The sequence below is a fragment of the Lycium barbarum genome, chromosome 8, assembly GCF_019175385.1.
Source record: "Lycium barbarum isolate Lr01 chromosome 8, ASM1917538v2, whole genome shotgun sequence".
Taxonomy (NCBI): Eukaryota; Viridiplantae; Streptophyta; class Magnoliopsida; order Solanales; family Solanaceae; genus Lycium; species Lycium barbarum.
In genome coordinates, this window is record NC_083344.1 from 121,880,396 (window position 1) to 121,896,348 (window position 15,953).

Here is a 15,953-nt window from a genome sequence, read left to right on the forward strand (position 1 = left end):
CTCAAGGTTTTTGCACTAAATAGGTGCAAATTTGTAAATTTTCGAATGCTGTTGGTGATATAGTGTAGTGATCTGACCTCACTCTAAAAGTTCCAAAGCTAGGTCCACCATTTTGCCCCCATTTACTTTCTTCTAATTTTTTAATTAACAAAGTGGAGTTTGCTTAAATTAGCAATACTAATCTTCATTGCTGAGTTCCATTATTTGCTTCTAGACGCATAATGGTCAGCCAATCGCATTAGTTGAGCAATAAAAGTGCATCTACATTTTCTATTACTGGAAGATCTAGTACGTCATTGTTTTGGGGGAGAATCATATTTAAAGTGTTTTTTATTTTTTTGTTGCTAATAAAAGGAAATTCATTACAGAAAGCCTAAATCCGGATCATTACGTACAGGAACTGGACGCAATGTTTTAAAAGACATAAGTACTATATATGCTATAACTTTGAATATCCTTTTTATATCAGCTTTATGCACATACACATATTTGAAATATGTCATAACATTTGTGTGCTAAGATTTTTGAAATTAATGACCCTAAATATAACATGAAAATTGTATTGTTATAAAAGATTCTTATTAAAGGTAAGATGGCGGTGTAAAATTAGTTATTTTGCATTTTAGAAGTGTGTATTTTATTTAGATCCGACTAAAAAGAATGTGTCGCATCAAGTGACGGAAATAGTGTTTCATTCTCATCCTTTCCTCGTCCTATCTTAGAAAAACTACACGTACAATTATTATTTTTGCGACAGATTTGTTTTTTTTTTTTTTTAATATTTTTTTTAAAATTTTCTTTTATTCCCGAAGAAGATGCTGCTGTATGGATAAATACAGAAAATGTTTCCCTCAATGGACCACTTATTTATGGGACGTGTTAAAAGTTAGTAATAATCTGAAGGTGACAAAAAAGTATTTTTCTCTTTATTCAGAGTCCAAAAATAATTCCTTTTTTAATGGTTCATATACAGGTACAATTTTGGACGAGGAGGATTTATTTGAACTCTTTTGATATATATTGCTCCGATCCTAATATGCAGTTTCCGTAGTTTGTTCGGAGGTCTTGTTTCAAATTATGTGCTTGTTGTATAGAATTCAATTCAACCTAAATTAGGTTGGCATGTGATTCATATCTGTATAGAATTCAATTCAACCTAAATTAGGTTGGCATGTGATTCACATCTCACAAACGTTTCATATTTTATTAATAATGGTTTGTCAAAGGTATAATTAATTTGGTATTTGAGGCGATATATAATTCATATTACGGATATTTTTTAGTGTGATTTAGGGAATTTTGTTAAGAGCGTATTCGTCATGTTGAATTTCATGAGGTGATTACTTTTCCTTGTTTTGATTATTGTCAACACTAATAGCGTTTAGATATTTTATTTACCGCTTGTTTGGATGGTTACAATTCAATGTTTATTTTGTTTGTTACTTAGACTTTATTATATTGTATCGTTAAATTCATAGTTACATATCAATTTGGTGTGATCATGTCGGCAACTTAATTTTTTCTTCTCATTTTGTCTTTGCTTATTATCTAAAAATTCATAGTTACATATCGATTTGGCGTGATCGTGTCGGTACCTTAATTTCTTCTTCTCATTTTGTCTTTGCTCATTATCTAATAATCCAATTTTATTATTTACTCTAAAATTTTATAGTAGCTCTGCCCCCTATCCTACTTTTCTTGTAAGTTTTTCCTTCTAATTACTGTTGTGTTACATTATGTAATGACGGAAAATGATACAATCTATGCAAACGTTTTGTTTATCAAATTAATACAGTGCAATAAAATACGAGACAATGCAATATAATACGATACATTATGATATCAAATTGAACAAAGTATTAACAATCCACAAACCTATCTCTCCTATTAGGAAATGAGAGCGTAGGAGAGATTGCTTATTATCTAGTAATCCTATTTCATTATTTACTCTACTTCTTTATAATAGCTCTACCACCTACCCTATTTTTTTGTAGATTTTTTTTTCAAATTACTGACATGCTACATTATGTAACAATGGAAAACGATACAATCTATGCAAATGTTGTATTTATCAAAATAATACAGTGCAATAAAATGCGAAACAATACAATATAATACGATACATTATGAATCTATACGTAACAACCCACCAAACAAAATCAGATCATTGAGTCCATCAAATAGGCTTCAGTATATGTGGCTGTCACTATTAGGAAATGAGATACTTTGTTCAATTTGATATCATCATTATCAGATTATTTCTTGTTTGGAAAAGTGGCCGTAATCGGAACAATACCACTCACCAGGAAATACTACGAGACAGAGTTGATGCATCCATCACTTTTGACAAGAATCATTTTATAGTGAACCAACATATTCGATACATGTGCATCACCTCTTTACGAGAACAAAATTCTTCTACTCATAATTGCATTCCAGACTGCTATATTTGGGGAAAATATATATTATTAATGGTATTAGCCATCTTTTTGCATGTTTGGCATTCGCAATAGTAGACCTTATTGGAGCACATACTAACAGTACTATTTCCTTCCCATTACAACTGTAATGAAATAAAGGTCACTAGCCTATAGTCGAGAAACTAAGGGTGGCATTCGTCAAAAAATGTCGACAATTTTGCCGGTTCTTTTTATTTTTATTTTTATAAAGAGCATTTTCAATTGTACATTAAAACAGTTACAAAGAAAAGCTTTTTAGTTTTTGCATTAAGAAAACCTGTCAAGTAGTTTTCAGGTTTCTTCAAAAACTCTGAAACTTTCTGCATTAGGATTTTAGGATATGTCTTATTTAATTCTAATTGTAACGTAAAATAAGCTGAGGGACTATCGGAAGCAGTACATCTCTCTATCTCTATGAGGTAGGGGTAAGGTATGTGTACACGCTACCCTCCCAGACCCCACCTATACTATGAGATTACACTAGGTATGATGATAATGATGAATAATGTAAATTAATACATTATTTAACTTTGGATTCACATCTTAATTAGTAGTACCAAAGTAATTAACTTTGGACTTGAGCTACGAACATTCTTCATGGTATAATAACCCATCATGAACTACATGGCAAATATTAATTCCGAAAGTCCCCCAAGTCTTCAAAATTGTAATATGCTCTATGATCATTGAAGTAAATGAAAAATACTCACATATTTTTGCTAAATGCAGGAGGATTACCAGTACAACATACATTTAGAGAAGCCAACACTATGACTAACATTTTTGTCTAAATATGATTATACTGATAATGCTACTACTGTTCTAGCTACTCTGTTATACTTCGCTTTTATTTATATAGAATTTGTATATTAATGATCATTCAAATCAAGTACGAAGGAGAAAGGGTCACTTTTTGTAATGACAAGTTAGTAAACATAAAATTGTCTTATTCAGAAAAAAAAAATGCTCCAAGAAATACAAACAACTTTGTTTTGTACTTTCCTTTTGACAGTACTTATAGGAGCTAGTGAAATCACTAGTTCATGGTGATGGTGGAGGTAGGAGCGACTTGATGAAGCTTAAAATATATACTACTGGTGGGAGAGGCATGTTTAAATTTAAAATAATATTGTCTTTTCTTAGCATTGACTTCCAAACACCTAATTTATTTCCAGCAGTTAAAGTTAATAATTAACCGAGATCCTCATCTTATTAAGCTAATGGATAGTGGATTTGAGCTATGATCATTCTACATTAGTGTAACAATTACTAATGAACCAAATGGCAATCAGACACGGGCTGATGTCTCCTGCATTCCTCGAATTAAATTACATTAATGGCCTTCACTTGTTATCATTATTTTATTGTGGCAAGTACCAAAAGACAGGACGTGAACTGCAAAAGGTACTAGGTTGTACTATACACATATAAATGTGATCGATTGGAGTTGGAGGCATTTATTTATTTTTTATGAGTTTTAACAACATTTGTATCTCTTAAAGTAGAAATAAGGCCCGCGTACGCTTTGTTTTTTTCAAATCTCACTTTTTGAAATTTTATTGGGTATATTATTGTTGTTAAGTTTTAAATTTTATGTCAGAGATATATATTAGGAAGGTATTAGTAATCGTTTTTTTTTTTTTTTTTTTTTTACATATTTAGTTGATTATATTTAATACTGTAAATACAAGGTTTAATCTATACTTATTGAATTCGGCCGAACATGTATTGTCATCGGATGAATTCACATTACTTTCACGCACCAATTGAAAAATATTCTCTACATCAACTAAATTAGAGGAAAATTCTTGATAGTTGAAGCTAAATTAAAGATGACAATATTGCACTCTTTCCCAATAGCATTTTTCGTAACACCTTACATGTAGAGCCAACTAATCTCAAATTCTGAGCAGAGTCTGTCCTTGTTTTAAATTTTTGTAAACTCCAACTAAAGTAGAGATTCCACTTCAATCATCAAGAAGATGAGAGATAAAACTCAGTACTATTTCTACACTTCCTTACAATTTGATATATCATAATTTTGAAAGGGGTAATCCAATAGCAAATCCACAAATGGAAAGGGAAGTATTGGGGAGGTCTAATAGATGCATATATCACTAAAAAATAACGAATTAGCTGTAAAATTCGTTATTAATCTGTTTCTATATAGTTCGTAGTTAATACAATTTTTTTCATAATGCGTCGTTAAAAAAGAATTAGTAATATTTTTCAATCGCAACAAAAATTGTCAACACCTAATTCTTTTTTTGTATGTCGATAAGATCCACGTAATCAAAGTAATAGGTGCACGATCGTCTCTACATCTCGCGATGGGTGGATCCATTTTTGAAAAATATCGTAAGATCAATTAGTTGACAAGATTAAATTTATTGACACTCCGTAAATTTATTAAGTTCCGACTCCATCTTTTCAGAAAATCCGAAAACTCTTCTTTGTGGAAATAATATAAAAATATAAATACATATATGCACTTATGTAAAATAAAATATGAACTCAGAGACATGTGCACTTAGGCTCTGGTAAATATATGATCAAATTTGTTGTAGGGCTCTACTGTATCGATTGTCGTCATGGCAACTTTTGTAACATGAGTTCGAAGTACAAGAATCTGATTGGACCATAATATTATTTCGGAGGTGAGAACCGTTCAAGACCATATAACGAAATTAAAGAATCATATTCCATCGATGTGAGATATCCAACACCTTTGCACGCCCAGACCTGGCCACTAGAGTACATAATATGGGGTCTTAACCAGGGGCGGAGCGTAGGCTCCAGGGGTTCATCCGAATCCCCTAAAAAAAAATTACAGTGTATATATAAAGTTAAAATAACCTTTTATGTATATATAGTAGATGTTGAACTCTTGGCTTTTTCGTGTACTTACTTCTTCATATTTTTGAACCCTCTAGGTGAAAATCCTGGCTCCTCCACTAATCGTAGGGTGAATTAAAAGTTGGGATGGGTGTGACTCGGGCGTACTGTGATACCATCTTAAAAAATAAACTTTAGCTTGAGCCAAACTCAACTTCAGAAACTAACTCAAAAGGTTAGGATTGTTCAAAATTATATGCGGATATCAAAGGACCACATCTATACGTCCAACATACATTAATTAAGGGCCAAAAAGGCAACTTTAATTTAGTGGAAGGGATTGTTTGTTCGTCCACTGGCACAATCATTGGCAAATTTTTTTTTTTACTTTCACATTATTCTTGGCTCACATAATCTCAGAAACTTTGTCAGTAGCAGTCAACAGTTATTCCTCTTCCTATATAAGGTGAGCAGCAAACCAAAGTTGACAACCCACCAACTTTTTATCCCACACACTTTAGTACTGATATACCTTCTTAGGTGTTTTATAGCCAAAAATATGGATAAGATAAAAAGAGCAGAAGAATCAGTAGAAATTGATGAGCAAAAATGGGTTTATGATTCCTCTGTGGATCATAAAGGAAGAGTTCCTCTCAGGGGTTCAACTGGTGTCTGGAAAGCCTCCCTCTTCATTATCGGTAAGCATCTGTAGCCATGCATAGGTTTTAGTCAGCAGAGGAGCTAGATGGGCAGAGGGGGGTTCGTTTGAAAATTACAGTATATATAAGGTCAAAAATATTATTTTTTATATATAGTAGATGTTGAACTCTGATAAAAATCCCGTCTCAGTCTTTTCCTGTCAGTTCTAGTATCCTAAAGCTAAGCTATCAGTGACAAACCAAAGGTGAAATAAAGCTTTAGCTTATGTTATCTAGTCAGTTATAGTGTCCCCCTTTGGTTGAAAGAATGACTGGTATGATCTTAGACAACTTTCGTATCATGAGTGACGTACTTTTGAGATTTAGTTAGGTTCAGGTCCAATTTCTTCGCATATTATAAGAGTCAAACTCATCTTCTTTCTTGATTTATCCAACGTTGGGCTCCATATTATATTGTTCATGTGTCCAGCTGTGAGCTTACGAGGTATTAGAGTTTCTCATGTTGGTTGAAGATAATATGTTGTTTCTGTCTCGAACAGCTCTCACATCATAAATTAGCTTGTAAGATTATCCATTTGAACCTTAACACTAGCTAGAGTAGATGATTTTAACATAGTATTCCCTCCGTCCCATAATAAGTGTCACCTTAGTTAAAAAATTTGTCCCGTAATAAATGTCACTCTAGGAAACCAAGATATAAATTGACTAGTTTTTTTCAATTCTACCCTTAGACGAAAACTTACAAGTTAAAGTAATATCTAAATGATGATTGGAAAAATCACATTGTAACTTGATAGTGAATTCCCATTGACAAAGGATTACTACTTGTGTATGTTCTAATCAAGAAGAAAAAGTAATTTATTTTTATTATATAGGGATAATTTAGTAAATTTTACATTGCATTATTGATTTCTTAATATGCGTGTTTTTGGCTAAGATGACATTTATTATGGGACGGAAGGAATATAATACAAAGGAATATGGCCAAACAACTAAATTACATTTTCACTGTCTTAATAAGTCTAAAGCTACGCTTGTGGTTTGTCAATCGTTCCATCTCTCTCATGCTCGTGGAATGCATGATTAATTGTTTTGGAGTCTTTGGTCTAAAACAAACATTTGAAAGGGAAAAAGAAAGCACAAGCGACAAGGTCGTTGGGGGTCCTCAAAAGCACTATTATAATGTTACAAAGTGTTATCTCTGAATCTATGATGCCCTATGATATTACTATATCTTATCTCATTTTCTTTAATTTTGTGGAGCCAAACTCATATTGGGTCGGTTCTTATACCAAAAACCTTGATGGGATATTGAGTAAATTCCCAACAAGGTCGCCTATGTATTAAGAATAGCCTACAATTTTTTTTTTCCAAACTAGAATATCACCCAACTATTACTATTTTCCTCAAAATATACTAAATACACAAAATCCTCCTTCTCTCATAGTTGTCACATAAAATTTTATTTTTTAATAATAAATTTATTTAATTCATCAAATCTATTTAATTCAATCCAACTCAAATTCATTTAACCAATCAACTCGTGTCTTATAGACATTTAATCTGGTTAGAAAACATTAAAGAAGCATAACTTTTATACCCAATTTTGATTTTTTTTTGCATTTTGCACACTTAATGTATATTCCCTTTTATGATTTGCACCGACCCTATTTTTAAAATTATATGCAACCTAATCTCCGTAGTTTCTTACAAAACCATGCATAAAAGACTTAATAGCAAAATTTAACTCACTGGGGCAATGAAAATAGAATTTAAAAAGTGACCTCAAGCAAAAAGTCGCACGTACGGTGCAAATAATCCATCCTAAACAGCTCAAATGTAGCACAACGTAACCTACCATTGATACTCCTGTTGTATATTATACTAGAGATATTTGGTTACGAGAAGTGTATAATTCCAACTTTGATAGTTTAACCATCTGAGAAGAATAGTTGTAAAATTCCTACTGTGTCATTCAGTACCGATAGTCTCACATGACGTTTTTTGATTGTTTATTTGCTATTCACTATTCAGTCTAGAAAAAGGATCCTTACATACTCTTTTCATTTTTGTTAGCCACTGAAGTAGCTTTGATAAATCAAGAGTTTGATATTAAAGTGACTTCACATATTTTGTAATAACATAACATTTGATAATAAAAAATCTAAAAACTTCTATGCCCTTAAGATATTAAATCAAAAAGAGAAAACCCGACTCTTGAATCCTTTTGGGAAGCCATAAAATAATTAAAGTTTCTATTAATGGAGAATATTTGAAAAATAATTCAATTTTAGTAAAAATAGAATTTTATTTGACAAGGCATGTCAATTAGGAGAGGAGGAGAATATTATATGTTTAGTATATTCTGAGAAAAATAGTGATATTTTAGTCCTAAAAGAAACAAAAGTGATATTTGTAGGCAATTCTCAATACATGAGTGACCTTTTAGGGAATTTGCTCTGAGATATTTTGATATTTTGTGTCTTTTCTTTCTACAATTGTTTCCTTGACTCATTTATTTTCTTCGATTATTCTAGAATAATGATAAAATTGTTATCCATGTGACCTATAAACAGGGGCAGAGCTATAACTTTGGTTGTGGGTTGGCAGCACCAGTAGCTTCAACTTAGATCGTGTAATTATATTAAAAACCTAATATGTATATATAATTTATCCAAAACACATGAAGTTGTATTTCTAGAATTCAGATCCCATAAACTCAAAATTCTAGCTCCGTGTTGGCACATAAGTCGTAGTTTCGAGCCATTGAATCAGGCATTGATGCTTTCAACGGGATATAGGCCCCTTGACCTTTGTTTGGACCCTGTTTAAACATGGGATACTTCACGTACCGAGCTGTCTTTTTATCGACCATATACAAACATCACTAAGAAAAGTAATACTTACATGATCAGTTATAGTTCCTCTTTTAGCGAAAGGATAACTGCTTTTCAAAACAGTCCCCATTAACAGAACATTGTTGATCATAACAGTTCTGTTCTTGGCGCCTTGTTAAGCCCTGTAGATATTGATCAGCACTCCTCAAGATATCGTTTTTCTTTCCACTTGGTTGACACTCTTGACAGTGGTTTGACAAACTCACTGCTGTCTGCGACGTCCTTTCCTAATTTTCTAAAAATAGATTAAGTGAATAGAAAGTTCTTTGTCATATATGACTCCACCTGATTAAAGTTGCGCTGTGGCGGAGCAAGGTTTTTTCACTATTGGGGATTCAAGATTATGTAAAATGTAAATATATGATTAAGCCAAAGGAATTTAACATATATCATATATACATAAAAAAAAATATTGACCTTGTATATTACCCAAGCTCTTCCCTGCCTGTTGCTGCCAGGGATGATTTTAGGCACTATTTTTGGAGCACGTGAACACATGATCTCGCCGTAAAATTAGGTATTTTATGTATATATTTTGTAAAATTAGTATAATACTACCTATTGGAACACATACTACAAAAGATTAAATGGTGCACTTGGTTGAAAGTTGAATTATTTACCTAGGGACTAGGGATTAATTTCCATTTAATACATTTTTTCCTTTTTTTTTAGTGGAGAACCCATGCTCCAGAAATCCTAGATTCGCCTCTGGTTGCTGCATGTAAATTTTCTAGATTTGTCCTAGTGATAGATTCTATCCTAGTGAAACAAAATCTTAGTATCTAGACACAAGATTTTTTCTTTACATCACTGCTTATATTGAGAATTACAATTTCTACCTAAATTATATATGTAGAAGAACGTACCCCTGAAATCACCCTCAATTATATTGATTCTCATGGTTAAGAAAAAAAAATCAAATAGGTGATTGGATGTTCGTTTTGTTAACATGTTGCTTTCATGGTAATGCAAAATCAGTGACACTAATGAATTGTCACCTTTTTTAACAGTAATTGAATTCAGTGAGAGGCTGAGTTACTTTGGATTAGCCACAAGTTTGATCATATACCTAACAAAGGTCATCCATCAAGACCTCAAAACAGCAGCAAAAAGTGTCAATTACTGGGCAGGTGTCACCACTTTGATGCCATTGCTTGGAGGATTTCTTGCTGATGCATTCTTGGGAAGATTCTCCACAGTTCTTGTCTCTTCCACTGTCTACTTGCTGGTAACACAATTTTCTTCCTTGTAATCTAGAACATGGAATGACATTTAGACACTGCTGAAAACACAGGATTATCGATGGATAAATTTTGTAGTTAAACAACAAAATCTACCGTTAATACATTTTAGAAACATATTAACCAGGAAGTTCGTAGGTATTTTTTTTTTTTTTTTTTTTTAAGTGAGAGTATTAAAGAAAAGCATGTGCCAAAGCTTTTAAACCTACTAGTATAGGAACATTGATCAATTGTTGATTACTAAAATTGGCTTTAATTTTCAATTATTGATAACTTTGTTTTGCTTTTGCTTATAGAGGTTATATATCAATTTTCGGAAAGCTAATCCTGTTTGAACATCAGAAAATTGGATCAAATAATCAACTAACCGTAAACACAATTATTTTCGCAGAAGCATTGAACTTTATGACTAGCCGGCTGAATTCACTGCTTACTTTTTCTATTCGGTATATATAGAGTATACACTAATTATACATGGCTATACAAATATTATACATGAATTATACACTATACTATATGTCCTTTGGCTCTTTTAAGTTTAAACGGTTGGGTGGGACATTTAGGTTAATTCATCAATCATTCTTTTGCCTAACAAAACACTAAAATGATCTTGCAGGGCTTGCTTCTCTTGACAATGTCTAGAGTGGTCCCAGGTTTCAAACCTTGTGACACTGACCTCTGTAACGAACCAAGGAAGATCCACAAAGCGATTTTCTTCCTCGCGATCTACTTAATCTCAATCGGAACTGGAGGGCACAAGCCTTCTCTAGAGAGCTTTGGTGCTGATCAGTTTGATGATGACTATCCCGAAGAAAGAAAGAAGAAAATGTCCTTTTTCAACTGGTGGAATTTCGGGCTCTGTTGTGGGCTATTATTTGGTGTTACTCTAATTGTTTATGTACAAGACCAAGTTAGTTGGGCTATGGCGGATTTGATCCTCACATTAGTTATGCTTTCTAGTTTAGTGATCTTTGTTGCAGGGAGACCATTCTATCGTTATAGAAAAGCAACTGGAAGTCCCTTAACACCAATGCTGCAAGTGTTTGTTGCAGCAATTAGAAAAAGAAATTTTCTTTTTCCTGCCAATCCTTCTCATCTACATGAAGTCCCAAAATCAGGAACTAGCAGAATGAGGCTTTTGTGTCACACCGAAAAGCTCAAGTAAGATTCGATCATAATCCTGATTTTTAATTGGGCTTTTTTCAGTTTTGGCCTGTCGGCCAAAATTAATTGCGGGTGCTAGCCAAAACATACAAAACCTATACATTGGGGTCGTTTGGTAGGATGGATAGGATGAGATTAGATTATTAATCCAATGGACTGGAATTAATCTTATGTTTGGTTGGTGGGATAACTTCTTTGATATCCCATCCAATCCCATCTACATGGGATAAGAGGTGGGATAAGTTATCCACATAAAGGGTGGGATTATTTATCCCATCTTATCTCACCCAATCCCATCTATATGGGATAACTTATCCCTCCTACCAAACGATCCCTAATTATGTATATTACATGTATATTTATGTATATTATACTTAATATAGAAAACACAAACATTTACTGGTTATTATGTTTTAGAGCGGTTTAAAAACGTAATTATCCCCCTTTTATTATACAAATACATTCTCAATGTAGGTAATGTAACTGATTTAATTTGTGACTATTTGATTAGGTTCCTCGATAAAGCTGCAATTCTTGATGGCACACAAGATTCAATAGTACAGCAGCAGAATCCATGGAGACTTGCAACTGTGACTAAAGTGGAAGAACTGAAGTTAGTTATCAACATGATTCCCATTTGGCTAACAACTATACCATTTGGTATCTGTGTAGCACAAGCCGCGACATTTTTCATCAAACAAGGCGTTACACTGGACCGAAAGATTGTTCACAATTTTGAAATCCCCCCTGCATCAATTTTCGCCTTAGCAGCTGTTGGCATGATAATATCTGTCAGTTTCTACGACAAAATCCTAGTACCTGTCCTAAGACGGGCAACAGGAAACGAGAGAGGGATTAGTATTCTACAAAGGATCGGTATTGGGATGATTTTCTCTGTTTCTACTATGATCGTTGCAGCCTTGGTCGAAAGAAAAAGGCTTAATCTTGTTCACAAAAATCCACTCGAAGGCTCGAGTTCAATGAGCGTGTTTTGGCTGGCCCCACAGTTCCTTATAATTGGAATAGGAGATGGATTTACCTTAGTGGGATTACAAGAATACTTCTATGACCAAGTGCCTGATTCAATGAGAAGTTTAGGCATTGCATTTTACCTAAGTGTCATTGGTGCTGCAAATTTTGTTAGCAGCCTCTTGATAACTATTGTGGATCATATCACAGAGAAGAATGGCAAGAGTTGGTTTGGGAAGGATCTGAATAGTAGCCGGCTCGACTATTTCTACTGGTTGTTGGCTATCATGACAACAGTGAATTTGTGTGTCTATGTTATTGTTGCGAGGAAGTATTCGTACAAGAATGTTCACTGTAAGGCAACTATATCTGTAGCTGATTGCGACGATGGGGATGATCGCGTAGCGATGGCGTAGTATATATAAATATGTATAAGTTTTCTTTTTAGCACGCTGCTGAAATAGTAATATCAGTGTATTAAAAACAACATATTCCTCTTGATCTTTCGTTGTTAAATCCAAGTCCCCTCAATGCTTTTCCTCTAAGAGAAAGGATGAGAATTGAAATATTAAATAATTAATGAGAGTGCCAAATAGGGGTGTCAATGGTTCTTGAAAAAATTGACTTAACGGGCCGAATCAAATCATGCCTAACTGATTATTAGATTTCTTCTTTTTTTACAATAATATCGGATTTCTACACAAATTTGTAACTGTACCGAATAATTAGAATAGATTTTAAATTTTATTTAAACAAATCGAAATTCTTTGGAACCATACCAAATAAATCAGTATATGTAAAATATATTTATATAATCAAGCTTAAAAATAATAAAGCATTAAATATTTTGCGTTGGTCTAGGGGTGATAGAAAGACTACAAGCCAACAAGCAAGTTGTTACGTTCCGTATTTTTATACATTGGGACAACCCGGATTAACTATGATAATTTAAGGCCAAGACTATTCCGGGATTTGAAGCCGGGACTTTTGACCATTTGATTTTATTCGAGACATAAGTTATATATGAAATTGATGGCATTGAACACTTAGGGAAAATTGGGACCACAATTCACAAAATTGGAATTAAAAATCTTGCAAAAATAGAGCCATGTGGCCGTGTACAATGAAGTGGTCCCACACAATTGTGTGGCCAATTTTAAATGGTCCAACACATTGTGTGGGCCAAAAATTTGTAGAGATATTTTAGTGGGACTAAAAGATGACTTTCAAGTCATCTTTCCTCATTTTCTACTTAGCAAAAATAGAGCCACAAGTTGAAGAGCTTCAACTTGAAGCTCACGGCCAAGAGGGGAAAATCTAAGATCATTTTTTTGCTTCTCTAAAAATTATTTCCTTGATACAAACCCACTATATTGAGGTCCCTAAGTAGCTTGGAAGCATTGTTGGAGTGATCAAGTCCTTCATTCAAGAGGTTGCAAACCCTAACCCCTTTGTGGAGTTGAAGAAGAAAGGTGAGAATTCCTCTTGTTTTGTGTGTTATAAATGTTGTATGCATATTATAGTATGTTATTATGGATGAAAATCGTGAAATGTAGTATGCTGGAAGTTGGGTCGTGTATGGTGTGTGAAGTTGTGTAAATGGGTGTTGTGACTAAGTGATGAATTAATTCCATTTAGTATGTTGATTGTTGCAAGGTGAAGAAATGAATGAGAATTATCGATATATGTATGTATGTGTGTATTGTAGCCGTGTATAGCCCCAAATGTTTGGCAAAGAATGAATTAAAATCGCTTAGCGTCGTAATGACTATTGTGATGACTTTTATGTTGGAAATGAGAGTTTAATGTCCCAAAAATTGATATGGTAAATGTGCGGACTGATTTGGAGAATTTGGGTGCACTTAATGTAACCTTTATTTATGAGAACCATTAACATATGTATATGTGTAGCGTGGACGAATATGGGTCTTATTATATGCCGAAGATCGTATTTATATCGCTTAACGTCTTAATTGTCATCATTATGAATTCTAGTTGGAATTGAGCATTTAATGACTCAAGAATGACGTTGAGATTTTGTGGGCTGATTTGGGTCTTATTATGCTTTTGATGTAAGTCGTATATTTGTGAAAATGACATCGATATATTGTGGATTGTGATACAAAACATGACTTGAAAATGAGGAAAGAAAATAGGGGGCTGCTCTCGGCTAAGGGGGCTGTTTTCGGCCAAAAATTTGGAGAAATTGTGGATTGTTAGAAATATTATGTGAATTGTTTAGAATGCCCTTGAATATTATGGTAAGGATTTGGGTTGATAATTAAATGTGTGAACGATATTGTGGCTTGAAAGTAAGCCATTGAATTGAATAATTGGAAAGTTGTCGAATGATGAAAAAGAGAGCTATTAATGTTATTTTGCCTTCCGAATTTATTATTGATGTTGTTAGGTTGGTTATTGTGGTTGTTGTTGTTGATTTTGAGCGAGATAAATTCTCGGGATGGCCTATTTACAGGGAAAATGTTGCCGAATTTTCCGTAGAATTTAATGATTAGTTTGGAATGGATGGCTTAAGTGCCCTTAGCTAATGATTGGATATTCGTTGGCATATTTGTAGACCTTGGGGAGCCCGAGGCGTAGATTGGAATTTACTTTAGATTGGCCATCTTGGAGTGCGTACGAGGTATGTAAAGCAACTTCCTTTCTTTTTGGCATGCCTTAGTTTTACATAGGCTAAATTAGAGCCTTAAGGAAATTCCAAATCCGAAGTCCGAGCATGTTATGATCCGTATATGTTCTTTGACACTCTTATGTATGATTTGATGAAATATGAACCCTTATGTCTTTGAAATAATCTTTTTCCGAATTTTGCATAAAAAGGGTTCACTTTAAAGAAGTTCGTAATTTTTGGAATGCCATATCTTTCACAAACATGCTCGGATTACTCTAATATTTTTGTAGAAGTCTATATGACATATGATATGTATGTTTTTCCATAGGCGGGCCCGACTCGGGTAAATACCCACCCATGGGTCTCGCGACTTTCCTTTATGAAATCCGGAGAATCTTTGAAAGAATTTAGTATGACTATTATTTCGATTTTCAAATATGATCATTTTGCTTACGTTTGAATTTATGATAATGATTTTATGCATATGACTACTCACGACTCTATTCGTGCATTCTGTTATTCCTTTCGCCGAGTCCCGGGCCGGTTCTGTTGTCTTGCGCACTTTGTTATACTCCGTAGTTATGCTGTGTTTATGGTTCACCGAGCTACTCGCAAAAGAGGGTCGGGTTCCACTTATATTTGGTGGTATGCTGTGTATGGCGTTATGCGGTGATGTGATATGTGACGGGGATACGGAGATTTGAAACCTTCCTGGTGTTATGCTGTGTTATGGCGCCATCGACGGGCGGACGACCATATTCTTCTGTACCCTACGCATGACTTACATATTTGAAACCAAACATTTTGATATGATTGGATTTGCACTTATGTTCGGCACTTCTGTTTCGTTTATGTCTCAGGTTTGTTTTTTGTATATTCTGCTTTGCATACTCAGTACATATTTCGTACTGACCCCCTTTCTTCGGGGGCTGCGTTTCATGCCCGCAGGTACAGACGCACAGTTTGGTGATTCACCAGTTTAGGACATCCCCTTCTGCTATTTGGAGTGCTCTTCTCATTTCAGAGCATACATTTTGGTATATATTTGTTCGCTATGTATATATGTATTTGTTCAGGGGTATGGCGGGGCCCTATCC

At 33.9% G+C, this 15,953-nt stretch overlaps 1 protein-coding gene across 1 annotated transcript; it reads left to right on the forward strand.

Annotated features, from left to right (window-relative positions):
* The first annotated feature begins 5,724 nt into the window (after positions 1-5,724).
* On the forward strand, positions 5,725-12,824 carry LOC132607029 (protein NRT1/ PTR FAMILY 5.6-like). Its single transcript, XM_060320814.1, has 4 exons — positions 5,725-5,992; positions 9,861-10,078; positions 10,708-11,252; positions 11,767-12,824. The coding sequence occupies exons 1-4, from the start codon at positions 5,854-5,856 to the stop codon at positions 12,638-12,640; spliced, it is 1,776 nt and encodes a 591-aa protein (XP_060176797.1). The 5' UTR covers positions 5,725-5,853; the 3' UTR covers positions 12,641-12,824.
* Positions 12,825-15,953: the final 3,129 nt, after the last annotated feature.

What these genes read in the sequence shown, in the direction of transcription:
- LOC132607029 (XM_060320814.1), top strand. Translation starts at nt 5,854, where the DNA reads ATGGATAAGATAAAAAGAGCAGAAGAATCAGTAGAAATTGATGAGCAA. An exon ending in AGCCTCCCTCTTCATTATCG is followed by an intron (nt 5,993 to 9,860) that starts GTAAGCATCTGT and finishes CTTTTTTAACAG; the next exon opens with TAATTGAATTCAGTGAGAGG. An exon ending in TGTCACACCGAAAAGCTCAA is followed by an intron (nt 11,253 to 11,766) that starts GTAAGATTCGAT and finishes CTATTTGATTAG; the next exon opens with GTTCCTCGATAAAGCTGCAA.